General features: G+C 37.3%; 1 protein-coding gene across 3 annotated transcripts in view; it reads right to left on the reverse strand.

Moving 5' to 3' along the window:
* PRRG1 (proline rich and Gla domain 1) overlaps nucleotides 1-14,059 on the reverse strand; it is a 135,938-nt gene that overhangs the window by 83,634 nt on the left and 38,245 nt on the right. Inside the window, exon 2 of one of the 3 annotated variants that reach the window (XM_078146587.1) lies at nucleotides 5,434-5,570. The exons of the other annotated variants lie outside the window; for them this stretch is intronic. Within the exon in view, the coding sequence (XP_078002713.1) occupies nucleotides 5,434-5,463 (30 nt within the window). The 5' untranslated portion in view covers nucleotides 5,464-5,570. The remainder of the gene's footprint in view (nucleotides 1-5,433; nucleotides 5,571-14,059) is intronic. 3 annotated transcript variants of the gene reach the window in all.

Below are 14,059 nucleotides of genomic sequence, written 5' to 3' on the forward strand. Positions count from 1 at the left end.
CCAGGGGTTTCCCGGGTTCCTCGGTATTGGCTCTACTGACCACCAATTTTTTTATCCCTCATATATCTTGTTCATACCTAGTCATTTCCATGTTTTCTCCCTCATTAGACTGTGAGCTCCTGAAAGCAGAAAATATTTTGGTTTGTTTGTATCTTCAGCACTTAGCAAAGTACCTGCCACATAGTAAGGACTTAATAAATGTTCAGGGACTGATTGACTAATTGACTGTTTAGAGGGCAAGAATAAAGAAATACTGGCACAACCTGAGTAATGATGCCCAATCAACCAAGGTTTACAATATCCTCAGAAGAATCAAATGACACAGTAGGGTTGTTTGCAAAATTTTGTTATAATTTTGTTTTGCCAGCTTCCAAGATGCAAATTAGGTGGTTGGCAATGGCCCAAGCTAACACTTGAGTCTAGCCAGTAACCTCTGAGCATCACAACATTTATTTACTGCATGGGATAATAATAAAGCATTCTATAAATGGGAGTAAAGGTCTGCAGAGTGTTTTCCTCACAACAACCCTCTAATGTAGTTAGGGCAGGTATTATCACCATTTTACAAGTAAAGAAATTGGGGCTCTAAAACACTTGCTCATGGTGACAATGAAATGCTCATTTCCCTTTCCAACACTCTTGTCACTAAACATTCCTATGGCACTAAGTGCTTCTTTTTAGCAGTGCTGTGCTTAATGCCAGGTTATGTATTTTGTACAGAGAAAGTCACAATATGTAAGGGGATTTGGTGTCTTTGAAGGTAAAGGACAGGGTATTTGATGAGCATACAGATAACCGAATAGGAAATATTTTGCCATTTTGGAAACATAGTTAAACTTCACTTATACTTTCTTTAAAAATATTAAGAAATAACAAAGGCCTCTCTTAGGGAAATGGATTAAATATAGTAATAAAAATTTAGACAAGTAGTACCCTCAGATAGGGCTATTGACCCACCTAAGGGCAATCTCCTATATATCTACTCCCTGAAGGAATTGGTATGACTGCTGTTCAGTCGCATCTGACTCTTCCTGACCCATTTAGGGTTTTCTTGGCAAAATACAAGAGGAGGGCCAGCTAAGTGGTGCAGTAGATAGCACCGGCCCTGAAGTCAGAAAGACCTGAGTTCAAATACAGCCCCAGACACATAACACTTATAGCTATGTGACCCTGGGCGAGTCACTTAACCCCACTGCCTAGGCCCCCCCCCCCCAAATACATGAGTGGTCTCCATTTCCTTCTCCAATTTATTTTACAGATGTGGAAACTGAGGCAAAGAGGATTAAGTGACTTTGGTGGGGGGTGGAAAAATCACATTGCTAGTAAGTGTCTGAGACTAGATTTGAACTCAGGTTTTCCTGACTTCAGGCCCAGCACTCTATCCACTGAGCCACCTAGCTGCCCATGGTACTATTAGCTTAATCCAATTTCTCCAAAAGGAAAGGATTAAGATATTGATCAAAGAAGGGGGTGCCTTTGTTTACTCCAGTAAAACAACTTGAAGGGAGTAGTCAACTAAGGAACAAAGTAGTTACTTTAGTTTTGGAATATTAATTCCAAATTGTGATTTTCTTCTTTAAGATTCTTATAAATCAGAGGTTGTCAAAATTATTCTCATAGTAATACTAAGATTTTTCCAACTACAATCTGTGTGAAGCTGGATTTTCTTCATATACTTCAACTAAAATAACATTGCAACAGAGTGAACGCAGAAGCAGACATAAAAACCCAGCTGTCTTGCATTAAGCCAGACATTAAGGAGACTTAACAAAAATATATAAAACAATGCCAGTTTTCCTATTAATTCTGTAAAATATAGTTATTTCCATAAAATGTTATTTATGTTAACATGTAATGGGTTAATGAATTAGCCCATTGTAAATGAGTTAACAAACACTGTATCATTTTTATTTTCTAATATAAGCCACATAAACAAAAACTCTTTGGGGTCCTAAATTTTTAAGAGTGTAAAAAGGTCTTGGAACCAGAAAGCTAGATAACTGCTGATATAATTTGCCTAAAATCATCTTGGGGAGGTTATGACAGTTTCTACCTCTCTATCTTTGAGCCAGAAATGCAAAGAAGGAAGGAAGGAAGGAAGGAAGGAAGGAAGGAAGGAAGGAAGGAAGGAAGGAAGGAAGGAAGGAAGGAAGGAAGGAGGAAGGAAGGAGCAAGCCTTCTTCCCATTCCTTACTGGGGACACTCCTCTTTCCGTTTCTTTTGCATGGGACATCTTTCCAATTCACTGCCTCACCTCCAACTCTTAGAATTCTGTCCAACTAAATATAGGTATAGAAGGTTCGAAACAAATAGTTTGCTTAATTATAAGGAAATTACTTCGAAAAAACACTTCTGTTCTTAAAATATTGACTTCATTATTTTACTATTGACAAGGTGGTAGTTTTTGCAAAGTACTTTATTGACTTTTTATTTAAAAAAATACTGCCAGAAAAAGTACAGAATAAATAAAACATAGATTGAATGGCAAATATTCAATATGATTAATAATATCAGGTATGAAGCCATCATTTCACTAATAACCAAGTCATAGATATTAATTTTATATGACAATGGTGTGTACATCAAATACTCAATAAAATATTAAAGATAATGGAATAACAATCTGAATAAATCATAATAACGCTATGAAAGAACCTTTCAATGAACAAACTATGGAAGTTGCCATAAATTATATCTACAAATTGACTGATAAAGTCAAATCTATTTCCCATGTTCTCTTCCTTTGCTGATTACATCAATCCCACATATTCAGCTATTACCTTCAGGCAAAAATGATTGATTCTAGAATCTCCATCCCAAGTCATGCTCTTTCCCAACCTTCAGTCCTGAATTTCTGTCAGATCGAAATTTCCACCTGAGATATTTAAAACACTATCTTCCTTCCCAAACCAATTCCCCATCTTAATTTCCCTATTTCTAATGATGTTATTAGCACTACCCCCTCTCAGTCACAGGACTTGAAACCTTACAGTTATACCAAGTCCTGTTGATTTTTCTTCAAAATGTTCCTCTGCTACTGTCTGCTCTTTCATTCCCACTGGCCACACTAGGAAGTCAGAGCTAGAAAGGACCTCGAAAAGGTCTTCTAGTCTAAGCCCCCACATTTCACAAAGGTGGAAACTGAGCTTCAGACTTGCCTAAATCGTCAAGGCTAGTGGCAGAGCCAAGACTTGAACCCAAATCTCTTATCAAATAGTATATCTTAATTTAAGCCCTTGTCACTTTATATCTAGATTACTATGATAACTTTTTTCAGATCTAGTCAACCAACATTTATTAATCACTTACTATATACCAGGCACTGTAGAAGATAAGCTTAGCTCTGGCAATACATATACAAGTAGAAAGACAGACAGTCCAGACCAACAAAGAACTTACATTTTAAAAGGGGAAGTCAACATATAAAAGGAAGCTGAAAAGAAGTGGGAGAGGAGGGATTAAGACAAAGGGGAGGGGGGAGAGCAGGGGGAAATGATATAAATAGCCTGGAGTAAAGCCTGGAGAGGAATGAGAATCCACTGGCCTGGGCATCCTCCTTAAATGAAGGTTCTAGGAGAATACATACAATCGGAAGGAGAGGCACCAGGGTGGAGGGTAATTTCAATCTGTAAATTCCAGAACTGAAGTGAAGTTTCAGGATGAACAACTGGGACATGATAAAGATCTTTTATTCTGATTTCTTCCCATTTCAATCTATCCTGCACATTGATATCATGTTAATCTTCCCAAAACAGTATTTTAACAAGTCACTCTTGCCCTTAAAACCCTGCAGTGGCTCCCTGCTACTTACCAAGCACAACCAAACTCCTTAGCCTGGCATTCAAGGCCTCCTACAATAAGGCCTTAACCTACCTTTCTACCCTTATCTACACTATTCCCAAACTTGAAAACACCACTCCACACAGCAAAATTTTTTTGGGGGGGAGGACAACAATGGGGATTAAGTGACTTGCCCAAGGTCACACAGCTACTAATTGTCTGTGGCCAAATTTGAACTCAGGAGCTCCTGACTTCAGGGCCAGTGTTCCATCCACTGTGCCACCTAGCTGCCTCCACACAAATTATTCTACTCATTATTCCCTCAAAATGCCTTGCACCATTCAATATGATAATAACAATTAGTATTCATTGAACACCTTAAGTTCTACAAAATAATATATAGTTATCTCTTTCACATTGTGACTTTCCCCATTATGATTTTGAAATATTGTTGGTAGTCATAAGAAATTAAATGGGAATTTTTGGGGAGTTTTCACTTGAAGTCCAGCAGACAACACAGAAAAAGTTTAGAAACTCGTAGATATGTAAAATATATGTATAATACTGTATAACATCAATATATTTTATTTTTTTAATACCATAATAATTCAGACTTCTTCTCTGATACAAAAGGAGGGCCAAAAATTTTATACAGATTTTCCATATCACAGGGACACTGGTGCCCCTAACCCCATCAATGTGGAAGGGATAACTATATTCTAAGGTATTATCCTAATTTTAAAGCTGAGGAAACTGAGACTTAGGGAGGTTAAATACCTAGTCCATGGTCACAAAATTAGAAAGTGTCAGGAGTAGGACTCAAATTCAGATCTCTCCCGATTCCAAACCCAGCACTCCTGCCACTATATCATACCATCTCAACAGTGCTCCCACTGTTCTGTTGCCTGAAATTTCTTTACCAAGTATTCCCTAAACTGTATTCTACATGATGTAAAAAGGAATTCCAAAATTAAATGTCCATATTAATGATAATTTACCCCCTGAAAATAGCAAATGAGAGGCAGTGTGCTGTGTGTGTTTGTGTGTTGTGGTCTGTGCTTCGTTCTAGGAGAGGACGATGACATCAGGGAGATGATGATATGACTTGCAATTGACTTCGATTTGAATGAGGGAGGGCTGTGCAAAGTCACCAGCCTCACTTTCTCCTCCACAGACACCTGGGTCCAATGGCCAGATATTGATCAGGATGACTGGAAATATCCCAGGATGCAGTGGGAGACCCTGGCTCTTTTAAACTAAGGTCTTTCCAGGTTCCCACTTTGAGTGAGGCAACACCCATTCAGTGAATAGGCCTCTTTAAGAAGTGAGTCAAGGAATGGCCCCTTTAATTAAAATTTTTTTAAAAAATGGGAAGGGAAGAGCCTCAGGGTTGCTGGACAAAAGAGAAACAGTTACTATTTACATTCACTCTGAGCCAGGAGGGCCCAAAAAATGCTTGGGCAGGGACCTATTGTTGTCCAAACCATGAGATCCAGAATGAATTGAGTTTAAGGTTTTAAGAAAGAAATCTAGAAAGTAAACCCCAAGTTAACTACTACAGTAGAGTGGAGAGAAAGCCAATCTAGAAGACAGAAAGGCCTATTGTCAATAAGGGTTGGCTTTGGAGTCAAGAGGGTATAGGTTCAAGCCTACCTTGTGACATACACTTCCAGTATAAGTCATTGGGCTAGTGAATTAAATTCCCAGTATCCCAGGCAACCAAGACTCCAAGTTCAGCCCAGGTTGTCAGTTTGCAGTGGAAAGCTCCCAGAACTGATGAAACCGTAAGTCTGAACCCAAAAATAAAATAAGAAATTATGTGTCAAAAATGGAATTGTGAATTTTTTTCTGTATATATAACTAAGCTTAATTCCCTTTATTTTAAACCAAAGATTTCCCTTTATCCATATTCCTAAGTTCCCGAACCAGCATTGATGGTTTCCATAAGAATATTTCAACTTCCTATAACCCAAAAGGATCAAAGGATCTGTATACATACAAAAATATTTATAGCTGACTTTTTGTTTCAATAAAAAAACTGGAAACAAAGTAGATGCCCATCATTTGGGAGAACAGCTGAATAAATTTTGGTACATGAACATAATGGAAAATTACTAAGCTATAGAAAAATGACAAATAGGAAAGAGTCAGTGATGCCTGGAAGAATTTGTATGAACTGATGCAAAGTGAGCAAAACCAAGAGAATAATTTATAAAATGACTTACAGATTTACAAAGAAAAATAACTGTGAAAGGCTTCAGAACTATAATAATACTTAACATAAGATAATCCCTTGTGGTTTTAAAAGTGCTTTGCATATGGTATTTCATTTGATCCTCACACTCTTGTGAAGTAGTTACTATTATTATCTCCACTTTACAGATGAGGAAACTGAGGCAAACAGGTTAAGTGACTTGCCCCGGGCTACCCAGCTAGTAATGATCTGAGAGAAGATTCTAACTCAGGTCTTCCTGATTCCAAGTCCAATGTTCTATCCACTATACCACCCATTGGCCTCTCTAATTACTTATTATAATGATGATGATCATATAACAACCCATTATGACTCCAGAAATCTGAGGATGAATTGAGATTCCCATCTCTTGTCAGAGAGGTGATGAACCAGAAGTAACAAAAAGTTTTGGCCATGAGTCTGTGTCAACTGAGACCCAGAACTCAGGTTCCTAATGAAAGGCTGAACTCATAATTGGCACCAATTCCATAACCTTATGCCAAGAAGGAAGGAAATGAGACACTCAGGAGCAATCCCATTAGTGCAGCACACACTCAACTGCTGATTTAAGTACCCAGCAGCACCTACTTTCTAAGGACTTTTGTTGCCCAGAGAGAGGCTCAGAATTTCTGGAAGATTTGAATCCCATTCAACAAAGGCCCCATGATGTCTTACATTAGTTTTTAAAAGACTTTTATTTCCTGCCATTCTGTGCCCTTCCAGCTATGCCTCCAGAGACCATGCTCTGGAGGAACTAAACCCCTGCTTAGCTTCGGAACTCATCCTGGCACTTTGCTATTCAGCCTGGTGAGAATCATCTATGTTCAACTAGCCTGATCCTGACTATGCTTTACTGAGACCATCTTCCCTATCTCTCTATCATACACAATACCTCCATCCCTATTTTCCATCTCTTGCTCTGCAATAATAATCAAATCAATACCCTCATTGCTTCTAACTACTGCCTATAGTTGCACTGACCATCAAGGAACAAAGACCCTTTTACAATCACTCTTTCCTAACGTGTTGGCTTCTCCCATTATATGGCAAGCTTCATAAAGGCAGGTGTGAGAGATAAACTCTCAAAAGTGAAGCCTCCTCAAAAGGTCAATAATTACTTTCAAAATCCTCTCCCACTCAGACCCTGTTTTTAAGCACATGACAGAAAGAATAAGCCCTGCCCCACCCCCCAACCTGAGCCATTTACCCTTGGCTTCCCACCTCTTTTCCTGTCTCTGGGATAGGGGAGAAAGGGGGGGTTGGGGAGGATTTCGGTTTCCTAGGAATTACCTAGCTCTTGGGAATTTGGCCCTAAACCCCTCCCCCCTTTGATACGTCAGCATCAGGTTTACTGAATGGGAGTACATGTGCTTGGATTGGCTATACCCCATTTCCTTGTCTTTGAAGTTCAAGCTTAGAATGTAAGAACACCCCCCAGTTAAGGGGAATAAGGGATAGTGGTGGTTGGGGACTTGTTTGCATTAGGGTTTATAAGGCATGTCTCCGGTGGCAGACCGGCCTCTCTGTCCTATGTGCATAGAAGGAACAGATAGCCATCTCTCGAGATTGTATAAAGGTAACCTTTGCTTTCCACCTTGAGAAATCTCTGAGTTTAATTTGGGTTAGGGTTGCTGTCCCACACACAGGGACTATCTCTTGTAATTATATCACTAGTGTTCGGCAGAAATCTAGCTAAATCATGACTAATATATGATTTTTCATTCATTAATTCACACTTGCTAGAGGTCTAGACTGAATCTTTCTGGAATATATTCCCTTCTTAGTTCACCCCTTAGAATTTCTAGTTTCCTTAAAATTCTAGTGCCACTTCCTATGTGAGGACTTGCTCCCTTTATTAGATGACTAGGAAATGAGTCCCTGCCTGGAAATGCCATTCATCAGAAATTCTGCCTCCCTCTCAGGTCACTCTGGTCCACTCCACCTCTATCAGCTACCTGACTACAGGGACAGTCATGTTTTCTTCATTTTGAATCCCCAGCAGTTAGCACAGTGGCCTGCCCATAAAAAGCACATAATAAATTCTTTACCTAACTAGAAAGCACTTTTTCTGTATTTAAGGTGTATCAATGTACTTGTTTTATACTCATTGTAGTAGATTATAACCTCCTTTAAAAGAAAGACTTTTTTTTATTTTTTTTTCACATTCTCACACCTACCTAGCACAGTACTTTGTATATAATGGGTGTTAAATAACAGTTTGATTAATGGAGAGCTCAGATCTCATAAATGAAATGTTGCTTATCTGTATCAGAATGACCTCTTCTATTCAAAAAGGTGCAGGTTAAGATGTATTGCTGATATTTAGTTCTTTCAGTTGTGCCCGACTCTTCGAAACCTCATTTAGGGTTTTCTTGGCCAAGATACTGGAAGGCTGCCATTTCCTTCTCCAGCTCATTTTACAGATAAGGAAACTGAGGCAAATAGGGTTACATGACTTATCTAGGGTCACAGCTAGTAAGTATCTAAGGTGGGATTTGAACTCAGGTCTTCCTGACACCAGGCACAGTGCTCTATCCATTGTACCACCTAGACCAATATATGAATTTGTTTAACTGTACTAATCTGTTATAATAGTTTTTTTTTAATTTGGGAGAAAAAATTGGAAGAGATGTGGAAAGAAAGGATATTGAGTGATAGGGATGTGTAAAAAAAAAAAGAAAGAGAGGGGCGTTGAAGTACTTTTTTTAAAAAAGTGCTTCCAGGTAGCTAAGTGGCATAGTGGATAGAATGCTGACTGGGGATCAGGAAAACTTAAGTTCAAATCCTAACTCAAACACTTACTAGCCTTTGTGACCCTGGGGCAAGTCATCTAGCTTTTGTCTGCCTTGGTTTCCTCATCTGTAAAGTGGAAAAAATAATAGCACCTACCTCCCAGGGTTGTTCTGAGGATAAAATGAGATAATATTTGTAAAGTCCTTAGAAAACCTTAAAGTACTATACATGTTAGCTATTATTATTTAACACACACACACACACACAGAGGAATACAAGTCTGGAAACACAGATAAGCAAGACAGCTTTAAAACTTCCATACTGAATTTATTATATTTTTAAAAAGGAAATGTGTTTTAAAAGATATCTACAATTCTTTTTTTCCCCTGTTCATCTCTACACACAGAAATATTTATGTTCATTGGTGTTTGTCAAGTACAGAATAACTGATTTTTTTTAAAAGAATGTCCTCATCCTCCCCCAACTGGAGTGACTATGGAGCTCTGGGAAGCAGGTAGGACTGATGCTCTATTGGATCTTAAATACTTGAAAACAACCAAAAACTGCTGGGGGTGCCTTACAGCATCTCAACTGTTAATTCTGTAAAAATGACATCACTCCATGAGTCAGTAGGATGATGTGACAGCCAAGAACAGTCATGTAGTCTACATTAGGAGAGACATAAGTTGCAAGAACAAGAAAGAAGACAGTTTATCTGTACTCTGCTCAAGTCTGACCACAACTGGAATACTGTGTTCAGAAGAGTAATGAAAAGAATGACCACATTCAAGAGGATGACAACCAACATGGTAGTTTCTTAAATGTCTAGAAATAAGAAGGCTGATGGAGGGTGGGGTAGGATAGAAGGGTGGGACTGGAAAGGACAGAAGTATGAGACTTGTTCTGTTTGGCTCCAGAAAGTCAAACAAGAAGCAATAGATAGAAGAGGAAAAGAAGCAAATGTAGGCTTGATGTAAAGGAAAACTCTTAACTATTGAAGCTTTCTAAAACTGTCATGGGCTATCTCAGGAGATGGTTGGGTTCCCTTCATTGGAAGTGTTCCAGCAGAATCTGGATGAACTCTCACCAGTTACTTCATAGTACATGGCTGCTGAGGTTCCTTCCAACTCAAAGGACAAGAATGTGAAAGACAGTGACAGAAATAATGTCCTGAAAATGGTTAGATGATCCTTGGGATCTAGAAATATTTAAAGATGAACAATAGGAAAAAACAGAGTGTGGCAGCAGGAATATGGAATGGAAAAGGTGAAAGCAGAACAGATGACTTCCAAGGGAGGAGGTAAGAGCTTCCTAGGGCTGAGAATGAGGTGGGGGTGAGTCTGTATCCAGAAAGGACCCCAATTAGTGAGCCAGTGGCAGCAAAAGTCTGCACCAAGTATTGTAAACCTGAAACAATGCTGAGTAACTCTGAAGTTGGTGTTAACTGAGTCTGGTTTCCTGAACTGTCAGTACTCCATACCTCAAAAATCACTCTCCCTCTTCTGCCTTATACTAAAGAGAAGGTATGTACTAGACTGTGTACACTTTATTTTTTTTATTGTTCTTTTTCAAAAAAAATTCATTATTTATTTTTAGCGTTTATTTAAAAAGATTTTCTGAGTTCTGAATTCTCTCCTTACCTCCCACCCCTTTCCCATTGATTGAGAGGGCAAGCAATTGGTATCAATTATACATGTGAAATCATGCAAAATACATTTCCACACTAGCCATGTTGCTACCCCCCCAAAAAAAACCCACAAAAACCAAGAAAAATTTAAAAAGTGAAAAAAGTATGTTTCAATCTACACTTAATTTCATTAGTTCTCTCTCCAGACACATTTTTCATCATGAGTCCTTTCAGAATTGTCTTGGATCATTGCATCCATCATAGTAGCTAAGCCATTCATGGTTGATCATCATTACAATATTGCTGTTACTGTGTACAGTGTTCTCCTGGATCTACTCACTTCACTTTGTATCAGCTCATATAATTTTTCTGAGGTTGTTCTCAAACCACCTTCCTCACCATTTCTTATAGCACAGTAATATTCCACAGAAATCATATACTACAACTTGTTTAGCCATCCTCCAATTGATGGGCATCCCTTCAGTTTCTGATTCTTTGTCACCACAAAAGAGCTGCTAAAAATAGTTTTATACATGTGGGTCTTTTTCCTACACTACCCTAGTATCATGAACTAATTTAGAAGGCAGGAAAGGATTAAAGGCAGAAAAAACAGGGAGACTCCTTTGAAGAGGGAAGGGAAGATTAATATGGAATATTATACTGTCATACATGATTGATTTATTTTATTAAACTACTTTTATCCCCTCTTTCTTTTTGTTATTATCACAAAGGGATTCCTCACAGGGTAGGAAAGAGAGAGGGGATATATTCAAAAATTAAGATGATGGAAAAAAACCCAAGATATCAATAAAGAAAGTTTCAAGAAAAATCAGGAACAGAGTGGAAAGCATCAAGAGGCTGACAATTCAAGCCAGAGTTGGAATTAGAAAGCTTTCTCTTTAATGTTCTAGAGTAGTAGTTTAGACAATAAAATGAAAATCACTATTATTTGACATCAGCAATGCAAAATGAAAAAAAAAAGAGGACTAAATATTATGGCCCTATTAACTTTCCCACAACAAAAAGAAGATAATGCAACAGAAATTATTTATTCTTTAAATATTATTCTTGACACAAAATATTTGTCTTTAAAGACTTTTTAAATGAGGTCTCTCAAATAAAATGAGAAAAATGCCCTTATGCATCATACTTACCAATACCCACCCATCAAAATGGAGAAGATAAGGGAGAAAAAAAAAAGAAAAGACAACTAAAATAGTGAATGATAGAAGAGTTGTAGAAATTCAGGCACGTTAATACACTGTTGGTGGAGCCATGAATTGGTGAGTCTAGCCACTCAGGAAAACAATTGAGAACTGTATTAGAAAAGCCACTAACCTTCCATACTTCTTGACCCAGTCATTCCTCTACTGGAAACCTACCCAAAGAGAGTCAGTTACAAAAAGTTTGACGTATACTGAAATAGTTTTACAAAACTCTTCCTGGTAGCAGAAACTGGAAACAAACTGGATGTACATCAATTGGGGAATGGCTAAATAAATTGTGGTTTATGAAAGTAATCAAATATAATTATGCTATAAAAATTGAATATGAAAAACTCAGAAAAACTTACAAACATCTGGGTAAACTGATACAAAACTAAGCAGAACTGAGAAACAATATATACAAAATAACCTCTATAATGCAAAGGAAAACAACACTAAAAGGTAATTAGGATTCTGATCAATGCAATGACCAATCTTAATTCCGAAGGTATGATGAAAAAACATACCTCACTTCTCTCAGTAGTAGGATAGTGGACAACAAGTATAGAATGAAGTATATGTCTTTAGATATGGCCAATGGGTCAGTTTATTTTGCCTAATCCAGTTTTATGTCTTTCTGACAAGGCAAGTTTTAAATGGAGAGGGATAAGAAATAGAACAAGGTAAAAACTAGCATTAAAAATCATTTTTTGAAAGAGATTATATGAATGTAACAGAGTATCACTTCACTGTAGGAAAGTATATAAAAGATTCAAAGAGACACAGGAAAATACATATTACATAATATTCAACCAAGTAGAAGAATGAGGAAAATATATACAATGTAAATGGAAAGAACAACAAAAACTTAACTAAATACTGCGCAATTTTAATGACAAAGCTTATTTCCAAAGAAGAGATGAGAAAATGCACCTCCCTTACTTTAGTGAAGAGGTGAAGGCCTAACAGTGTAGAAGTGGAAAAGAAAAGGAAACAAGCATTTATTAAGTGCCTACTATGTGCTAGGAGCTATGTTCAGAGCTTTATGAATATTATCTCACTTTAGAACACTTCATACATACACACACACAATTAGATTGTGTGAGTGTGTCAGTTTTTCTGAAAAGCTTTGGCTCTCTAAGAAGGATAAGAGGGATATATTCAGAAAAGATGACATAAAAATCAACAAAAATTTTACAATTTTACAATAAGGTTTTTTTAAAGCCATTTCCTTCTACCTCTATTTGATATATTTACATATTTCCCTTCCTTTCTTTTGAAACTGAAGCATGAACAGGTTTGTGTTTTGAATATGCTGAGAATTCAGACTCACCAGTAAAATCAGAGACTTTCTAAATCACTGAAGTATCCCAAGAAGTCTATATTAGACTTCTGTTTTTATTAGTTATGAGAATATACTATGGCACTAACTGCTTATTTGGGTTTACCTTTCAAACTTTAATGAGCTTCTTCAGATTAAGAGAAAAGAATCAGTAAAAGTTAGCATTACTGGAAATCAACAATGAAAAAGTGGTTTTGTTAACTTAGCAAAGAATCTTAACCCTGAATGGAATATAAATTACCTGCAATTTAAATTTTCTTCTATAAACAAACTATTTGTGTTCTTGGAGAATTTTTAAAAATAAATCCAGTTGTACTGAGTAATTTCTCTTTAACAAGGACACTTTGAGAGAGCTAAAAAGCCTCACTATTCTACAATGCCTGTGTGTATGTATACCATAATGCTAGTGAATTCCCAGGTAGCAACATCACATATCTTACAAGACAAACTGAATATGCCTCTGGAATTACAGAAGGAAACACTGCTCTCTGAAGGACTTTTAAAAGAATGCCTAATGAAGCACATCATAGGTTGAAATGTGCAAGCTCAAGCAATATTCATTAAAGTTTTCTAAGAGGCCTAAAGCTTGATGGCTGGAGAGGCAATTCAAATGTAAGCCTTGAACCAAAAATAGTGAGACTTGTGTAGGCTGAAGTTTTCCAGTTACTCATCAAAATGATTTCTGACCAGAGTTTTCCCCAAGAATTCCCATTTTTGGTTCCCATAAGTAGAGCACATTTTCATACAGCTCCCACATCTGGCTTTGAAAAAGGAATTACCTGCCTTTTGTAATAGTAAAATGAACTGCCAAGCACTTTCTCTTTCACAAAATGTTTACACACATTATCTGAAAAGCACAGTGGGCTAAACAATTCCATTAGTATCACCATGTAATAGATGAGGAAACTGAGGTACAGCCATTAAGTGATTTGTCCAAGAACACACAACAAATAAGTAACAGTCATGATCCAAACTAGGATTATGTGACAATCCAATGCTTTTCCTAGTACACTACAGCTATCTCCATACAGATACAGTTAATATAAAAATTACGTTCTATCCTTTCGTCAAGGATTCGTCTCCTACCCATTGCTATGAAGCCACAGAGTTCTGTGAGGCTATTAAAAAAATCCCCATTT

This window comes from Phascolarctos cinereus, unplaced genomic scaffold (genome assembly GCF_003287225.1).
Source record: "Phascolarctos cinereus isolate Bilbo 61053 unplaced genomic scaffold, phaCin_HiC Scaffold_726;HRSCAF=1367, whole genome shotgun sequence".
Classification (NCBI taxonomy): domain Eukaryota; kingdom Metazoa; phylum Chordata; class Mammalia; order Diprotodontia; family Phascolarctidae; genus Phascolarctos; species Phascolarctos cinereus.